Source organism: Muntiacus reevesi, chromosome 2 (genome assembly GCF_963930625.1).
Source record: "Muntiacus reevesi chromosome 2, mMunRee1.1, whole genome shotgun sequence".
NCBI lineage: Eukaryota > Metazoa > Chordata > Mammalia > Artiodactyla > Cervidae > Muntiacus > Muntiacus reevesi.
Window position 1 is genome coordinate 178386069 of NC_089250.1, and position 16077 is coordinate 178402145.

Consider the following 16077-nt stretch of genomic DNA (forward strand, 5'->3'; position numbering starts at 1 on the left):
CTGAGAGCCCAGGGCAGGTCGTTTCCTCCGGCCACAGCTGGAAGCTGAGGTTGGCGAGTTGTGGCTTTTTCCATGTTAACTCTGCTTCTGCTGGCGAGCCTTGCGAACGTAGTAGAGCCTAGCAGGGTCTGTGGTGACGTTGATGCCTCTGACTGGCGCGATGAATTGGCTTGTTTTCTAACTTCTGGCTTTCTCCATTAGGAGATGAAAATCTGCTCTGCCATCATAAACCTTTTTCATCTGATCCCAGCTGCACCCCAGACTCTGGTCAAGCCTTTGCTAGAGGTCGTGATGAAGACCGAACGGGCCATGTTGATCGAGGTAAAGGCCAAGCTCGGGCTTGTCTCATTCTTCCTCCGTCTTCGACAGGCAGTGTTTTCAGGGTCATGTTTCAGCTGGGTTAATCTAGCAGGGGAAGGTGTGGGGTGTTCGTGCTGGCTTACGGAGCGTGCACTGCACTCACGAGGGGAGAAGGTGCACACGGAACCGTGGGCGGTCACTGGAGCAGAGACGTCTCAGAGCCCCGGAAGGTGCAGGTTTCACCACGTGTCTTCCAGGCTGGCAGTCCCTTCAGAGAACCTCTGATCAAGTTCCTGACGCGCCACCCCTCGCAGACGGTGGAGCTGTTCATGATGGAGGCGACGCTGAACGACCCCCAGTGGAGCCGCATGTTTATGGTGGGAGCCGGGCTGGGGTGCGGCTTGACAGTCTGAAATTTGTAGTTCACTGTTGAGGTTTTATTTTTCTCTGGTATAACTTGAGCATTAGACACATTGTCGTGTCCTACTGAGAAAAGCTCAGGTCTGGGAATCCTTCTTTGCAGGACTTTGATCTTAATGGACAAATGAGCTGCTCAGATTATGAAAACCAAGTGTCTAAAAAGCACTTTCTAAAGAGAGTACTTTTATAGTCTTTTTATTTTTTTGGTCTATCTCAAGAGATTTAGGAAGAACCTTAGAGTTTATATCATCTAAAATAGTTTGTGGGTTTTGATTAGCCTAAGACAGCTCTTTGTTTTGTTTCCAGAGTTTCTTAAAACACAAAGATGCCAGACCTCTTCGAGACGTGCTGGCGGCCAACCCCAACCGGTTCATCACACTGCTGCTGCCCGGCGGCACCCAGACAGCGGTGCGCCCCGGCTCGCCAAGCACCAGCACCCTGCGGCTGGACCTGCAGTTCCAGGCCGTCAAGGTAGCGCGGCTCCCCACACGGCTGGTGCCCCGAGCGTGCCGTTGGGACACAGGGGGAGTCCTGCCGGTGTCCTCACCTGTCTCCTCTTTGACAGATCATCAGTATCATCGTTAAAAACGAGGACTCCTGGCTGGCCAGTCAGCACTCCCTGGTGAGCCAGCTGAGGCGCGTGTGGGTCAGTGAAACCTTTCAAGAAAGACACCGGAAGGAGAACATGGCGGCCACCAACTGGAAGGAGCCCAAGCTGCTGGCCTACTGTCTGCTGAATTACTGCAAGTGGGTGCACCCGGGGCCCCGTGGGCTCTTCCTGTGCCGTGTGTCACGGGGGTCCCTGAGTGTGTGTGGGCATGGCCTGTAGAGCATGGGCTGTGGCTCTGAGCAGCTGGGGGGCAGGTCGGATGTCCCTGGCAGTTACGGCATTGGCTGTGGTGTCACGTGCCCTCTCCTTCGAACACGCAGGAAGAATTACGGAGACATCGAGTTGCTGTTCCAGCTGCTCCGGGCCTTCACCGGTCGCTTCCTCTGCAACATGACCTTCCTAAAGGAGTACATGGAGGAGGAGATTCCCAAAAACTACAATATCGCCCAGAAACGGGCCCTGTTTTTTCGCTTTGTGGATTTCAATGACCCCAACTTCGGAGATGAGCTGAAAGCCAAGGTGGGTCCCTCTGTTGCTGCAGGAGAAGCCACGATGCTTGAGCTAGTTTTCTCGGGAGCCAGGGCGCTCTGCTCATGGTCTGCTGTGTCTTTCCTGGCATTGGAAGAGCAGTCTGGGCTGTTTAGGAAGGAAGTTTCATTGTTGAGAAACATGAGGCAGGTCCAGCTGTGAACCAGTGCTGACGAGTGGTGTGTTAGTTCCTTTGTTTTTATAAAAACAACTTGTTTGATGTGAGAAGAGTGACCGAGTCTGCTGTCTCTTTTCTTCAAGTTGTTAACCTGCCTTTGCAGTTGCCACTGGAAGCAAAGACAAGATTGCTAGCTGCACCCCTGACTGAGTTCTGACCGGATGCTGCAGCAGGACTGAGCTGGTTCTGCCTAGTGAGCGAGAGCGAGCCTGGCTTTGTTTTCCTTCTCCTTCATTTTAAAATTTTTTTGTAGGTTCTGCAGCATATCTTGAATCCTGCTTTCTTATACAGCTTTGAGAAGGGAGAAGGAGAGCAGCTCCTAGGACCTCCCAATCCAGAAGGCGATAACCCTGAGAGCATCACCAGTGTGTTCATTACCAAGGTGACGTCACAAACCACACACAGTGTGGGAGGGGTGTGTGTGTGATGGGTTCGTTGAAATAAGGTGACATCATGATCCACGCACAGCATAGGAGGTGTGTGTGTGTGATGGGTTCATTGAAATAAGGTGATGTCACGAACCACATACAGTGGGGGAGGGGGGTGTGTGTGTGTTGGATTCATCGAAATAAGGTTATTTCCCTGCTTTCATTTTTCATGATTGCATTCATTCTTACTAGTGAACTTATTAAGGCAACTTCACTGTAGAATCACTTAACTTTGCCACATTAATTGATTTCAGTGAGAAGCAGAATACATCACGTTGAAAACTCACATGTCGCGGTGGTTTTGCAGAAATCCCTATTGCCAGTCAGTAGTGTTTTCATGATCTTTTTGCAAAAGAATCTACTGAAAGCTGGTGAGAATGTGAGACTGGACCCAGTTGCCACCGTGACCCTTTGCTGCCAAATTCATGAAACGCTACGGCAGTGGGATGTCTGAAATTAACTTGGGTCTTGGCTCGTGCACAGTAGCGTTTGCAGGTTGCGCGAGTGAGGCTTTGGGAATCAAGTGTTTGCTTGAGAACTTCCCACGGTGCTCTGTGGTCAGGCTGGTGCACTTTACCAGCGGATGCTGAGTTTGCCTTGAGGCGGTTGGGCCGAGTGTTTGGGCACGGTTGCTGGTTGAATGCTGTGACCATGGACGACCTTCACTCGTCATGGGCCTTCACTTCATTGTTTGTGTGGCCCATGAATTACCGCCTTTGGGAAGAATAGAGTAGGTTCCTCACCCCCCAGCCTGGGGTCCAAGTAGAGGGGAGGCTGTTCACAGGACACGTGGCCAGGCTTTCCATGGTCTTTGTGTCTTAAGACAGGCCTCCTCCTGCAGCTTTGACCCCAGCCCCATCCTCCTGGGGGAGAACTGAGCCCAAGGAATGGTTTTTGGTCCACACACTGATACTTGCCGTGTGCTGGGCAGCTATGGGGAGATGGAGACCCAGACTCGGGCCCTGCCATGGCCTGCCCTCTGGGCTGCGTCCTGGAGTCACATGCTGCCTCTTGGCACCAGTGTGGGCCGGGAGTTCGAGTGTGGATGAGGATCGATGGCGCAAGGCAGGCTGGCGCCCCTGGGAAGGGCCTCTGTGAAGCCGCAGATCCAAGGACGGGAGCTGGGGGCTAAAGGGCCCCCAGTGACGACACAGCTGTCGTGGAAGGCTTCCGGTGCAGGTCTGAGAGGCAGAAGGTTGTGAGGTTCTTACTGGACAGTCTGGTTGGTCTGTGACTCCACTGAGGCAGGTAGAATTTTCCTCTGTGTACATTTCTCTTACATCCTTGAAACACATGGAGGAATCTGTCAGACCCTTGATTGTATGGAAAAGTGTAATTTTTTTTTTTTTTTGAGAATAGAGAATTTGGGAGTAGGTAACATTTTCTAATAATACTAAAAAGCAAGTTAATAATTGTTGACTAGGGAAAAAAGGTCAGTTACTTGGAAATTGAGAAAATGGGTCTAATGTGTGGGAGGGCTCAAACCGCCCCCTGCCCCCTGCATTCCAGCTTCTACGCCTCCTCCCTCTTCAACACTGAAATAAATTCAGCAAGTTTGTAATCTGTACGTAATAAAGGAAAATTGATGTGATGTCACTGAGTCCATCCCCATAAAGCTTAACGCTGTATGTGTGTAGAGGGTACATGTATATGAGTGAGTGTGTGTGCGTGTGTGGGGAGGCGTAGATTGCCAACTGACCCTTGGGGAGGTACAGAGGTAGCGGAATATTATGTGTATAGAGAGCGTGTGCAAAAGTGTAGACTTGCTGAATGACTCTTGGGAGGTATGGAGGTAGGAGAATGTTATGTGTATAGAGGGTATGTGGGTGTGAGTGTGTGTGTGCATGTGTGAAGGCATAGACTTGTCGAGTGACTCTTGGGAGGTTTGTGTATAGTGTGCATGTGTGTGAATGTGTAGACTTGTCAAGGCCCCTGGGACGTACGGAGGTACAGAATGCTATGTGTTTAGAGGGTATGTGCGTGTGAGTGCATGTGTGAAGGCATAGACTTGTCAAGTGACCCTTGGGAGGTTTGTGTATGGAGTGTGTGTATGTGTATGCGTGCATGTGTGAAGGCATAGACTTGTGGAGTGCTCCAGAGAGGTACGGAGGTAGCAGAATTGTACATGTATAGAGGGTGTGTGTGCACATGTAAGTGTGTGTGTGTGAAGGTGTAGACTTGTGGCGTGCCCCTGGGAGGTAGGTGTCTATAGAGTGTGTGCGCGCATGTGTGAAGGCGCAGACTCGTGCATGCCCTGCAAGGTGTGTGTCTAGAGTGTGTGTGTGCGTGCGTGTGTGAAGGCACAGACTCATGAGTGCCCCTGGGAGGAATGTGTATAGTGTGTGTATGCGCATGCGTGTGTGAAGGTGTAGGCTTGTGAGTGCCCCTCAGAGGTGTGTCTAGCATGTGTGTGCGTGTGCGAAAGCTTATGCTATAGTGTGTGTGTGTGCGCATGTGTGTGCGGAGGCGCAGACTCGTGTGTGCCCCGTGCGGCAAGGGTAGCGGAGCCAGCAGCGCCCCCTGATGCCTGCGCCTGCAGGTCCTGGAGCCCGAGAAGCAGGCGGACATGCTGGACTCCTTGCGCATCCACCTGCTGCAGTTTGCCACGCTGCTGGTGGAGCACGCGCCCCACCACATCCACGACAACAATAAGAACCGCAACAGCAAGCTGCGCCGCCTCATGACCTTCGCGTGGCCCTGCCTGCTGTCCAAGGCCTGCGTGGACCCCGCCTGCAAGTACAGCGGGCACCTGCTGCTGGCCCACATCATCGCCAAGTTCGCCATCCACAAGAAGATCGTCCTGCAGGTACCGGCACGCGTAGCCTCCTCCTGGTTCGTCGTCTTCCCTGGTGCCTTTACAGAGGTTCCTCCTGCCGTCGTCTTATGACTAAATCCTCCCCTGTGATTCATCCTCACCCTCCGCCACCCCTGCTCTGTCCGCCCCTTCCTCTCAGCCTTGCTTTTGAAACAACACGGTGTCTGCTTCGTCCACCCCCCACTCCTCTGCCTGCTGCTGAAGGTGTGTCTGTCCAGGGCCCCAGCCCACTCGTTAGCTGCAGTCAGACAGCAGGTACTCTGGGGTCCTCGTCTCCTGACTCTGTCCGGGTGGATCATCTCGAGCACGTTCCCGGTGTTGCTCAGTGGGTTTGGGCCTTGATGTCAGGCAGCCTGGGTTTCTCCTGCTTATGAGTTCTATGACTCCGACAGAGCTCGTCCCTGTCTGTGTCAGAGTTCAGTGTGATCCTGCGCTTGAGCACCTAGCCTGTCTGTCGCATTGAGCAGCCGGTTGGGGGTGGCTCTCATCCTGTCCTCTGAGTCACACTTGATTGTTTCCTCTGACCCTGCCCTCCTGGGAACTTCTCTGGGCCAGAGACCCCCCCAGGCACCCAGGCTTAGCAGGTCCTGTTGTTTCTGGCCTGTCCACTATCTCTGTGCCTTGACCGCCTCTGTGCTGGTCACGCTGGAGGAGCTGGGGCTTGCTCATGTGTGCATGTGTGCGTTTCAGTCATGTCCGACTCTTGGCGACCCCATGAACTGTAACCTGCCAGGCTCCTCTGTCCGTGGGGATTTCCCAAGCAAGAGTACTGGAGTGGGTTGCCATTCCCTCCTCCAGGGGATTTTCCCGACCCGGGATCAGACCTGGGTGTCTCTCAGATTCTTTACCATCTGAGCCTAGTCCAGCACAGGCACATAGTAGGTGCTCAGAAAACATTAGAGCAGACATTTTCATGGATCAAAACTTAATGGAAGAGAAACTCACTACTACGCACTTTCCTAATAAAAGAGCTCCAAGGAATTGTTTAAAAATTGTTTTTGCAGAAATAACACCTTGTTTCTGAGTGACTGTTCTCATCTCGCTTGTTAAAGCCTTCATCTTTACTGAGAATTTCTGTCCTGTCTCAGGTGTTCCACAGTCTTCTCAAGGCGCACGCCATGGAAGCGCGCGCCATTGTCAGGCAGGCGATGGCCATTCTGACCCCGGCAGTGCCTGCCCGGATGGAGGACGGGCACCAGATGCTGACCCACTGGACGAGGAAGATCATCGTGGAGGAGGGCCACACGGTCCCGCAGCTGGTCCACATCCTGCATCTGATCGTGCAGCACTTCAAGGTGGGGACGTGCTGCGGGTGGGTGGGCGTGGAGGCCTCAGAGCAGATACTGATACATTCTCGCGCATTTGCTTTGAAGTTTCCCTCGTCTTTCATTTTTCTGCAATAATGAGGTTGTCCTCATCTTTCAGTGAAGGTATTTCTCCTCTATAGATTAGTATGAGTATGTGTGTGGCCTTACAACATGGAAATTGCTGTAGTTTAGTGGATGTGTCCAAGGTATATATGCTTCTTTCTAAGACAACATTTTTCTTGTAAGTACACTTGATCTTTGAACAACAAGGGTTTGCACTGTGTGGATCCACTCATATGCAGATGTTTTTCAATAAATACATACTGTAATATTACATGATCTGTGGTTAGTTGAATCCATGGAGGTGGAACCATGGATAGAGAGGACTGACTGTAAACTCTATAGTCGCATTTTTGACTTTGTGGAGGGTGGGCACCCCAACTCCTGTGTTATTCAAGGATCAGCCATATTCAGTTATCTGTGAATACAGGCGAGTTGTTACTTTAAGGTGGGAAGTAATGTCATCAATTCTTGAAGAGGTCACTGGCATCTCCTTTTCTATAACCAAATCACCTTCTTCTTGTATTTATTTATATGTAGATTATTTTTCATAGATTTTTGGGTGGAGGAGAAAGGATTGAATTAAAAGTTCGTTCTTTTACAGTCAGCTGTTTAGAATTAGGAATTTGCCTCTTGGCATGGCTAACTTTTATGACATCGTCTTAAGTTTAATACATGTCACTGGACTTGCCTACCTAACAAGAATTCAGTATTTCAGCATTTTCTAAAGATGGTCCTTAAAAGCTAAAACACGCTTTTGTATTGGAACTCAGTGGATGAAGGGGGCGTGATAAACATACTTACAGAAGGTGCTGAGAGATTTCTTAGCTTAAGTCAAGGTTCAGAATGCTCGGGCGGAAGTTTGGGTCGCATGCTGAGGCAGAAGCGGGTCGCGTGCTCAGGCAGAGGCGGGTTGCGTGCCCGTGCGCGCCTGGTGCGTGCGCGTGCCGGCGGCCCTGGCGTGACGGCCCGTGTCCACAGGTGTACTACCCCGTGCGGCACCACCTGGTGCAGCACATGGTGAGCGCCATGCAGAGGCTGGGCTTCACGCCCAGTGTCACCATCGAGCAGAGGCGGCTGGCCGTGGACCTGTCGGAGGTCGTCATCAAGTGGGAGCTGCAGCGGATCAAGGACCAGCAGGTAGGGCGGCAGCGCCTCCCGCCGGCCTTCCCCGCGCCTCTCCCCGGAGCGCGGGCGGCAGAGGCAAGTGCGGGTGCGTCTCTTTCAGCCCGACTCAGACATGGACCCAAACTCGAGTGGAGAAGGCGTCACCTCCGTCTCGTCTTCCATCAAGAGAGGGCTGTCGGTGGACTCCGCGCAGGAGGTGAAGCGCTTCAGAACGGCCACGGGCGCCATCAGCGCGGTGAGAGCGCGGGTCCGGGCCACCAGCGGTTCATTCATCCAGACTCGGAATGCGGGCCGGGCGCCAACGCCACACCCCACCAGGCCGCATCCCCGCTTCCTGGACCTGGTTCCCTTTCAGGGGTGGCTCGGGCCCCGTTCCTTCTCTGTGACAGCTTTGCTCGTCCGTCTGCCGGGGGTGCCCTGGTGCGTGGCACAGGGGCCGCCGCCAGGCCGCGCTTCTGAGAGCGCTCTCCCCGCGTCTCCAGGTGTTCGGGCGGAGCCAGTCTCTGCCGGGCGCAGACTCCCTGCTCGCCAAGCCCATCGACAAGCAGCACACGGACACCGTGGTGAACTTCCTCATCCGCGTGGCCTGTCAGGTGTGGTATCCGCGCGTCTCAGGTTAGGGGCCTTCTGAACGAAGGCTGCCCGGTACACTCAGCGAGTTCGACAGTCTGTGACTGTTCGGTCAGAAAAGAAATAGACAAACCAGGTCTGAGAGCTCGTCTGTAGTAGTTCGTTTCTTTCTTACCAAATTTGATTTGTTTAGTAACATGCTGATGTTCCTGAAATCTGCCTGTGTTTTATAATAGGATTTTTTAAAACTTTTTTTCCCATCAGTGTGATAAAATAGTGTCTGTCTTACAATTAATAGCATGTTGGTGGTGGTCGGTGACCCCGGGTTGGATTACTTGACTTTCTCGTGGCCTATGTCCTGAGGGTGTGGGGATAACTAAGCCCACACAAGTAGTGGACAACATTCAGTGGTTCAGATGCCTTGTAACTTGCATTTGGGTTTTTTTTTTTTTTTTGTAACTTGCATTTGTTTACCGTTCACATCAGTAACATATTTTCATGCCATTGTTGGCAATCTGTTTCTGAAACTTCCTTTTTATATTTCAAAGAAACCTTTGTAAATGAGAGTTCCTTCACAAAGTAGTTTTATCACTATTAAAAAGTAGTGTACACTATTTCACAACACTATCGAGGATCTCTAAGTCCTGGAAACAGGCTACCCGCCTATCAGCCGATCCGCCCCTGAGCACTGCAGCGTGCTGGGCACGGCTGGGGAGGGCCCAATGCCCCGCTTCAGTCACACAAATGAGTGCAGGTAACTGCTGACCCGCTGTGAGGAGGCGGGGTCCCAGCAGAGGCAGAGGCTGGGTGCGGGGTGGCCAGGGCGGGCGAGTGGCCTGGGCCCTCCCTGTGTGCAGGGTAACTCGGGCCTGACCCCAGTGAACTTCCAGGTCAACGACAACACCAGCGCGGCGGGCTCTCCTGGGGAGGTGCTGTCCCGCCGGTGTGTGACCCTCCTGAAGACAGCCTTGCGCCCAGACATGTGGGCCAAGTCGGAGCTCAAGCTGCAGTGGTTCGACAAGCTGCTGATGAGTGTGGTAGGTGCGGGGCCCTCGGGACGGGTGGGCCCTGAGCCCGCTCCTCTCTGTCGGTCGGGGCCCTCCCACTGCTCTTCTGGCCGCTGGCAGAGGAGGGGAGAGCGCCGTGCTTCCTCCTCCACCCCGGGTAGAGCTAGGAGTCTTGGAAGCAGAGTAGTGCCCTTGCCTTTCACAGACTCATTTCTTAAACCAACCCACCAGCTAGCCCGGAATAAAACATGCTTAACTGACTTAGTCAACAGTCTTTAAAACACAGTTGAGTTTTTGAATACAGATCGAATAGTGAGCACAGCACCGTTTAGTCGGGTTTTGAGAGAGAGCCCCAAGCGCCGATCTTTTGATGGCTTTTTGGACGTTCTTGTTCCCGTAAAAACTGCGATCCTGTGATTTGTTCGGAGGTTGCAGAAGCTGCTCTCTTGCCTTATCCATCTTGTTACCAGGACGCAGTTCAGTTTGTCTAGGTCTCTGGTGAAACCCGGAAGTTTTCCGTTTCAAGATTTTTAAACCTGCGGTAAAGGTCTATTACTTTGTGCTGCAAAGATGAGCGTTGCTGCTCAAGTGTTTTGAAAGGTCCCACAGGTGACCTGTGTTAGCGGAGCTCCAGAGTGGGAGGCCCGCTGGGTCCGCAGCGAGTGCTTTGATTCCAGCCTTAGGCTTCACTGCTACATCCTCTGCAGATTTCTTGCATCTGTTTCTCTCTGAAAGGTCAAATTATTTTCCTATCAGAGTTAGTCAATTCTGATTGAGCTGACTCAAGCTCAGCCCCTTCACAGGTTCATATTTTCCAAGAGCAGTGGGTCTGCTCACACTGACCTCTGCCTTTTCCCCAGGGTCCACCTCGGAGTAGTGCACACGCAGGGCGTGTATGTGTGAACCACAGACACAAGTGTCCTGAAGCCCAACTTAAATCCTTACTGTGGACCTTGGTGCTCTATTCTCTATTTTATTCTTTTTGTTTTGTTTTGTTTTTTAGTGGTGACAATATAAGTTGATTTCACTATACACAGTTTCAAGGATACTTCCTTTTGGAAGGATGTATGTAGTTGAACTAAAAACATGAGAGGAGAAAAGCAAAATTTATTGCAACAGTTGCCTTTTTAAGCCAAATACTAATGTTTTTCGTGAACTTTTTAAAGGAAGTTTGACTAAATACTTTAGGTGAATTTATTGAAAGGAAGATTGTGAAATTCTGCTGTGTTCACAGAATATGGTGATCCTTTATACGCCTGACGTGCTCACCCCTCCGTGGTTCTGGGTTTTTTTTTTTGGTTTCACCTCCTGAGTGCTCAGTGGCACGGGGCTTGGGTTTTGCTTGCCCCCTCCTGTCGCCAGCATTCACGTGCTGTCTCATCCGCGCATGGCCCGTGTCCCCCGTTGCAGGAGCAGCCGAACCAGGTGAACTATGGGAACATCTGCACCGGCTTGGAAGTGCTGAGCTTCCTGCTCACCGTCCTGCAGCCACCGGCCATCCTGAGCAGCTTCAAACCCCTGCAGCGTGGCGTGGCCGCCTGCATGACGTGCGGGAACACCAAGGTGCTGCGGGCCGTGCACAGCCTGCTGTCCCGCCTCATGAGCCTCTTCCCCACCGAGCCGAGTACGTGGCTGTGGCCGTCTGCGCCCCCCTCTCTCTCTTTTCTTTCCGCATGGCTGGGTGGGCCCAGAGCTTGTTACTGAGAGCACTCCCCTCTCCTCCGCTTGCCATATGAGCCATTTTATCATCCAAGCTTTTTTTTTGTACCATGAAACTTTCTTTTTAGAAAAGGAAGGTTGACATAACTTCACAGTCAAAGTCTTTGCATTACATTTTTTGGCCACTTGGGAGATAGTTTTTCTTCATCAGCTAAACATTACCGTTTCCGTAAGGTTAAAGGAAAGTTCGATTAAAGCATTTTGGTCAAGCATCAAACAGCTGGCAGGATAGAATTTTGGCATGTTTTTCTTGTGTTTAGGGGGTCGAGTTGAGGCTCGGGGACATGAAAGGTGGTCACCGAGCTCCGTTAACTGGGAGCCACGGTTCCTGGGGTGAGGGTCAGCGCGGGTCCCAGACGAAGCTCTGTGCTGGCCTGGGGAGAGTCAGCATCTCTCAGAGCCAGGCTGGGCCTGCCAGCCGGACCCTGACCCCACAGTCCCACTCCTGTTTCAGGCACTTCCAGCGTGGCCTCCAAGTACGAGGAGCTGGAGTGCCTGTACGCGGCCGTGGGCAAGGTCATCTATGAGGGGCTCACCAACTATGAGAAGGCCACCAGCGCCAACCCCTCCCAGCTCTTCGGTGAGTGTGTGTCCTGCCTGGCACACGCCTGTCTGCTCACTTGGACGGGCTTGCCTTCTGGGAAGGGCACAGCGTGTCGGGAGGAGCTCTGAGCCCATGTGTTGTTGAGAGTGTCTGCACGTGGCCGAGTGCACCCAAGGCCACGGTCCCCTGGGGTGTTGGAGATGAAAGACCCCCACCCAGCCTCAGAGCTTCCTCCTGCCTCAGACACATGTGCTCCTCCCACCCCCCACCTCCAGGGTTGTTTAAGGTCCATGGTATAAGCTTTCATGGGGCATTTACAGCTCACTCTCGCACACATGGGGCCTGGGGCAGCGACGCCATGCAGGCGAAGCAGGGGAAGTCATCTTGTGAGTGTCGTCGGCCTTAGTGTCTGTACAGGGTCTCTCTGCGTGGCCGTCTCGCGTCCACGGGTTCAGCTGACTGAGGATCCTGCAGCGCCGTTGTGTATACTGTTGGAAAAAAGCCATACACAAGTGGACTCAAGCAGTTCAGGCTTGTGTCAGGCTCAACGGCAACGTGACATTTCAGATCAATCTGTACTTTTGTCAAAAATAGCACGTTTTTGTCTAGCATGTTGTTTAAATGTTTTTAGGAGTAATTGACATTTTTGTGAATTACTCAGCTTTTAAAGACTCAAACCCCCTGGCGCTCTATCCCCTCCAGGGACCCTTATGATCCTCAAGTCCGCCTGCAGCAACAACCCGAGCTACATCGACAGGCTGATCTCGGTCTTCATGCGCTCCCTGCAGAAGATGGTGCGCGAGCACCTGAGCCCACAGGCTGCCTCGGGCAGCACGGAGGCCGCCTCAGGTGACGCGCTGGGCCGGGCAGCCTCAGGGCCGCCGCGATTGGTAGCTCCACTGCGCCCTGCTTTCATGTTCATCATCATTTGCTCTCAACAGAGAGATTCTGAGCATTTCATTGACTACCAGAGTCAAGCGCTCTTTTAAAACAAATTGCTTTTGAAGATTGTGATTGTAAGAATGAAGAGATTTTGAGGAACACTTGCCACTTGATGAGAGTTAATCTCACAGTGTTGCTATAAGCAGAGATGGCGTAATCAGAGCCACTGTTTCTGAAGAATGAAGTCTCAGGGTCCAGACCCGAGCTGTGAGCTCTGGGACTTGGGTGACGTGTTGTGGGGAGGGGAACTGTGGGAGTTGCACCTCTCGGCCCGCTGAGGCCGTGCACGTGACTTCAGGGCTTGGCCAAACCCCTGGTCCCGTTAACTCTGTCGTCCCCTGCCTTGTGAGGAGGCTGTTGGGCCGCCCTGGCAAGGCGGTGCGGTCAGAGCCAGGAGGTACTTCACACTCTGGAGCTCTAGTTTTGGCGAGAAAGCGTCCTGGGGAGGGTGTGGGCAAGATCCAGCCACTTGGGTGGTGGGGATAGCCACCGTCTCTCCCGTGAGCAGGGACCAGTGAGCTGGTGATGCTGAGTCTGGAGCTGGTGAAGACACGCCTAGCTGTGATGAGCATGGAGATGAGGAAGAACTTTATTCAGGCCATCCTGACCTCCCTCATTGAGAAATCCCCCGATGCCAAAATCCTCCGGTCCGTGGTGAAAATTGTGGAAGAATGGGTTAAAAACAATTCCCCGATGGCAGCCAATCAGGTGAGCTGGGCAGGGGCTTGGGTTCCGGCCTGTGGACCTTCCCGAGTATGCAGGGGAAGAGTCAGCCATTGCTTTCTAAGCTCTTCTGCAAGTTCTCAAGCAGAATATTTTTTCTCTCCAGTATTTGCATTCATGGGATCTTTTTTTAAAGTTGGATTTTTCTCATTGTGCTTCACAGATCTTAAACAGAAACTTGAAATAACTGGTTGTGTAATGTGGTTTTCAGTTCAGTCCAGTCGCTCAGTCATGTCCGATTCGTTGCGACCCCATGAATCGCAGCACGCCAGGCCTCCCTGTCCATCACCAACCCCCAGAGTTTACTCAAACTCACGCCCATCGAGTCGGTGATGCCATCCAGCCATCTCATCCTTTGTCGTCCCCTTCTCCTTTTACTTCTGTTAAAATGTTAAATGAGCCAAAAATAACAACGATGAGGGACTATTACTTGGTAACTAAGATGCTTGCAAACTTCCAATTTGTTTTCTAGTTTAGTTGCTTTCTCTCCCAAGTGAGTTGTAGCACCCGCCCCCCCCTCCCCCAGGAAAATTTTGTTGGCACCTGTCTTGATCTTAAGCATCCTAAGGACCATTTAGAAATGACCTTATTTTACCTGACAAGACTGTAGGAGCTTAAAAATCAGTTGAGCAGATGGCTGAAATACTTTTGAACATGTTCTTTCTCAAATAATTGACTCTTAAATTTGTGCAGACACCTACACTCCGGGAGAAGTCCATTTTGCTTGTGAAGATGATGACCTACATAGAAAAGCGTTTTCCAGAAGACCTTGAACTAAACGCACAGTTTTTAGACCTTGTTAACTACGTCTACAGGTAATCACCACAGCCAGACACATGTCACGTCGTCCCTGATGTGCTGTCTGACCCACTGGTGGTGTGACTTTTTAATCTTCTCATATACAATAAGTTTTAAACGCCCGTTTACATTGTAAGACACTGTAGTGTATGTTGGTGTCATTAGTGAGCCTTTTATTCAAATGTTCCAGGGATGAGACGCTGTCAGGCAGCGAGCTGACCGCGAAGCTTGAGCCAGCCTTTCTCTCAGGCCTGCGCTGCGCCCAGCCGCTCATCAGGGCCAAGTTTTTCGAGGTTTTCGACAACTCGATGAAGCGTCGCGTCTACGAGCGCCTGCTCTACGTGACCTGCTCCCAGAACTGGGAGGCCATGGGGAACCACTTCTGGATCAAGCAGTGCATTGAGGTAAGTCAGGCCCAGAGCCAGGTGTCCACACCCATACGGAGAGGCAGACGTCTCCACGGCAGAACCGCTGTCATCTCTAGTAAGAAGGAATTGACGAACCGCTGGGAGGTGGAGCAGCCAGGCTAAGCCGGCCTAACAGCACGCGGGCTCTGACCCCTTGGCTCATGGGGCCAGGGAGCTGGGGGTGAGGGCCCCCGCGAACAGTCAGGCTGTTTCAGTGGACGGTGAGTCAAATGGCCTCCGTTTCTAACTAGCTTGTGGTCAGGTGTCTGTATTCCTTGCTATTTGGCTTTATTACCAGCGTGCCACACCAGGCAACCTCTGCCTCTCTTGAGAACGGGAGGTTATGTACGCCGTGCACACATAGGCTGTGGGCTGCGCCTGCCGGAGGCACCACTGTCTGACACCCGGGCTGTGAGACTGCCCTCGAGGGAGAGGAGGGACTCGTGGCCGGGCTTCGGGAGAGCGTGTGGGCGCGTTCCCACCAGGGCTGAGGTCTGTTCTCAGTGCTGTGAGCAGCAGTGGGTGGAACCCTGACAGCGGCACAGTGGGCAGGGCTCCCTGACTTGCTCTTCATTCAGGAGGTGGGCGGGTACATCAGGCTCTGGGTCAGGTGGTCAGAAAGACCTTGGAGGAGGGGCTGCCGCTGCTCCTCTGGCCTGCGGTCTGGCCTGTCTCTAGGCGGCACCAGTGCACGGCCCCCCCTTCTCTGCCTTCCTGTTGCTCTTCACGACGACAACAGGAGCGTCCTGCTAGTGTTCACCCACTCCGTGCTGCCCAGCACAGGCTTCCTGCTGCCGCCCAGCCGTTCTCAGGCCTTTCTCAAAGCGAACCGGGTCGCGCCGCTCCTTGGCTCTGCCCAGCGCACAGTCTAGCCTCCGGGGCCCGATCTCGCTGGCCCCTCTGTCCAGCCCGCTGAGACGTGGAGTCGGGGGCACCTGAGTGGGACAGTGGGAGGGAGGTGCAGGCTCCTGTCTAGGTGGGGGCAGCGGGATGGAGCGAGCCCGGCACTGGGGGCTCAGCCGCACGCATGTGCAGGGCGAGGTGACTCGGAGCTCACCGGGGGCCTCTCCTCCCCTGCGTGCCCCCAGCTCCTCCTGGCCGTGTGTGAGAAGAGCACGCCCATCGGGACCAGCTGCCAGGGCGCCATGCTGCCCTCCATCACCAATGTCATCAACCTGGCCGACAGCCACGACCGCGCGGCCTTCGCCATGGTGACGCATGTCAAGCAGGAGCCCCGGGAGCGCGAGAACAGCGAGTCCAAGGAGGAGGTAACGCCACGGGCCCGCGCCGCCTCCCCAGCCGGCCTCCCGGCTCAGTGGGAGGATGCTGTATCAGCCATGGGGTGTTTAGGGCGAGAGCAGCACATCGGAAGCTGCCTCTGCTGAAAGGTCTGCGTGTGGTGCCTCTTCGGTTACTCACTGTTTCCTTTTTCGTGTCAAAGGTACAGCGTTGGACCCGTTAGTCTCAGGTGTACAACGTGAGGATTTGGTGCTTTTGTGTGTTGTGAAATGATCACAGTGAGTCTAGGTAGCATCCATCACCACACATAGTTACAGCATTTTTTTCTTGTGATGAGGACTTCTAAGATTTACT

General features: G+C 53.1%; 1 protein-coding gene across 9 annotated transcripts in view; it reads left to right on the plus strand.

Annotated features, from left to right (window-relative positions):
- TRRAP (transformation/transcription domain associated protein) overlaps window positions 1–16077 on the plus strand; it is an 89297-nt gene that overhangs the window by 42381 nt on the left and 30839 nt on the right. For all 9 annotated transcript variants that reach the window (XM_065923801.1, XM_065923807.1, XM_065923806.1 and 6 more), the window contains exons 32-50: window positions 202–321; window positions 558–677; window positions 1027–1191; window positions 1286–1467; window positions 1651–1849; window positions 2290–2418; window positions 5004–5270; window positions 6368–6574; window positions 7628–7786; window positions 7875–8009; window positions 8257–8367; window positions 9235–9381; window positions 10762–10975; window positions 11525–11650; window positions 12317–12463; window positions 13065–13264; window positions 13973–14094; window positions 14268–14481; window positions 15573–15752. In XM_065923801.1, coding sequence (XP_065779873.1) covers window positions 202–321; window positions 558–677; window positions 1027–1191; window positions 1286–1467; window positions 1651–1849; window positions 2290–2418; window positions 5004–5270; window positions 6368–6574; window positions 7628–7786; window positions 7875–8009; window positions 8257–8367; window positions 9235–9381; window positions 10762–10975; window positions 11525–11650; window positions 12317–12463; window positions 13065–13264; window positions 13973–14094; window positions 14268–14481; window positions 15573–15752 — 3144 coding nt within the window. The remainder of the gene's footprint in view (window positions 1–201; window positions 322–557; window positions 678–1026; window positions 1192–1285; window positions 1468–1650; window positions 1850–2289; window positions 2419–5003; window positions 5271–6367; window positions 6575–7627; window positions 7787–7874; window positions 8010–8256; window positions 8368–9234; window positions 9382–10761; window positions 10976–11524; window positions 11651–12316; window positions 12464–13064; window positions 13265–13972; window positions 14095–14267; window positions 14482–15572; window positions 15753–16077) is intronic.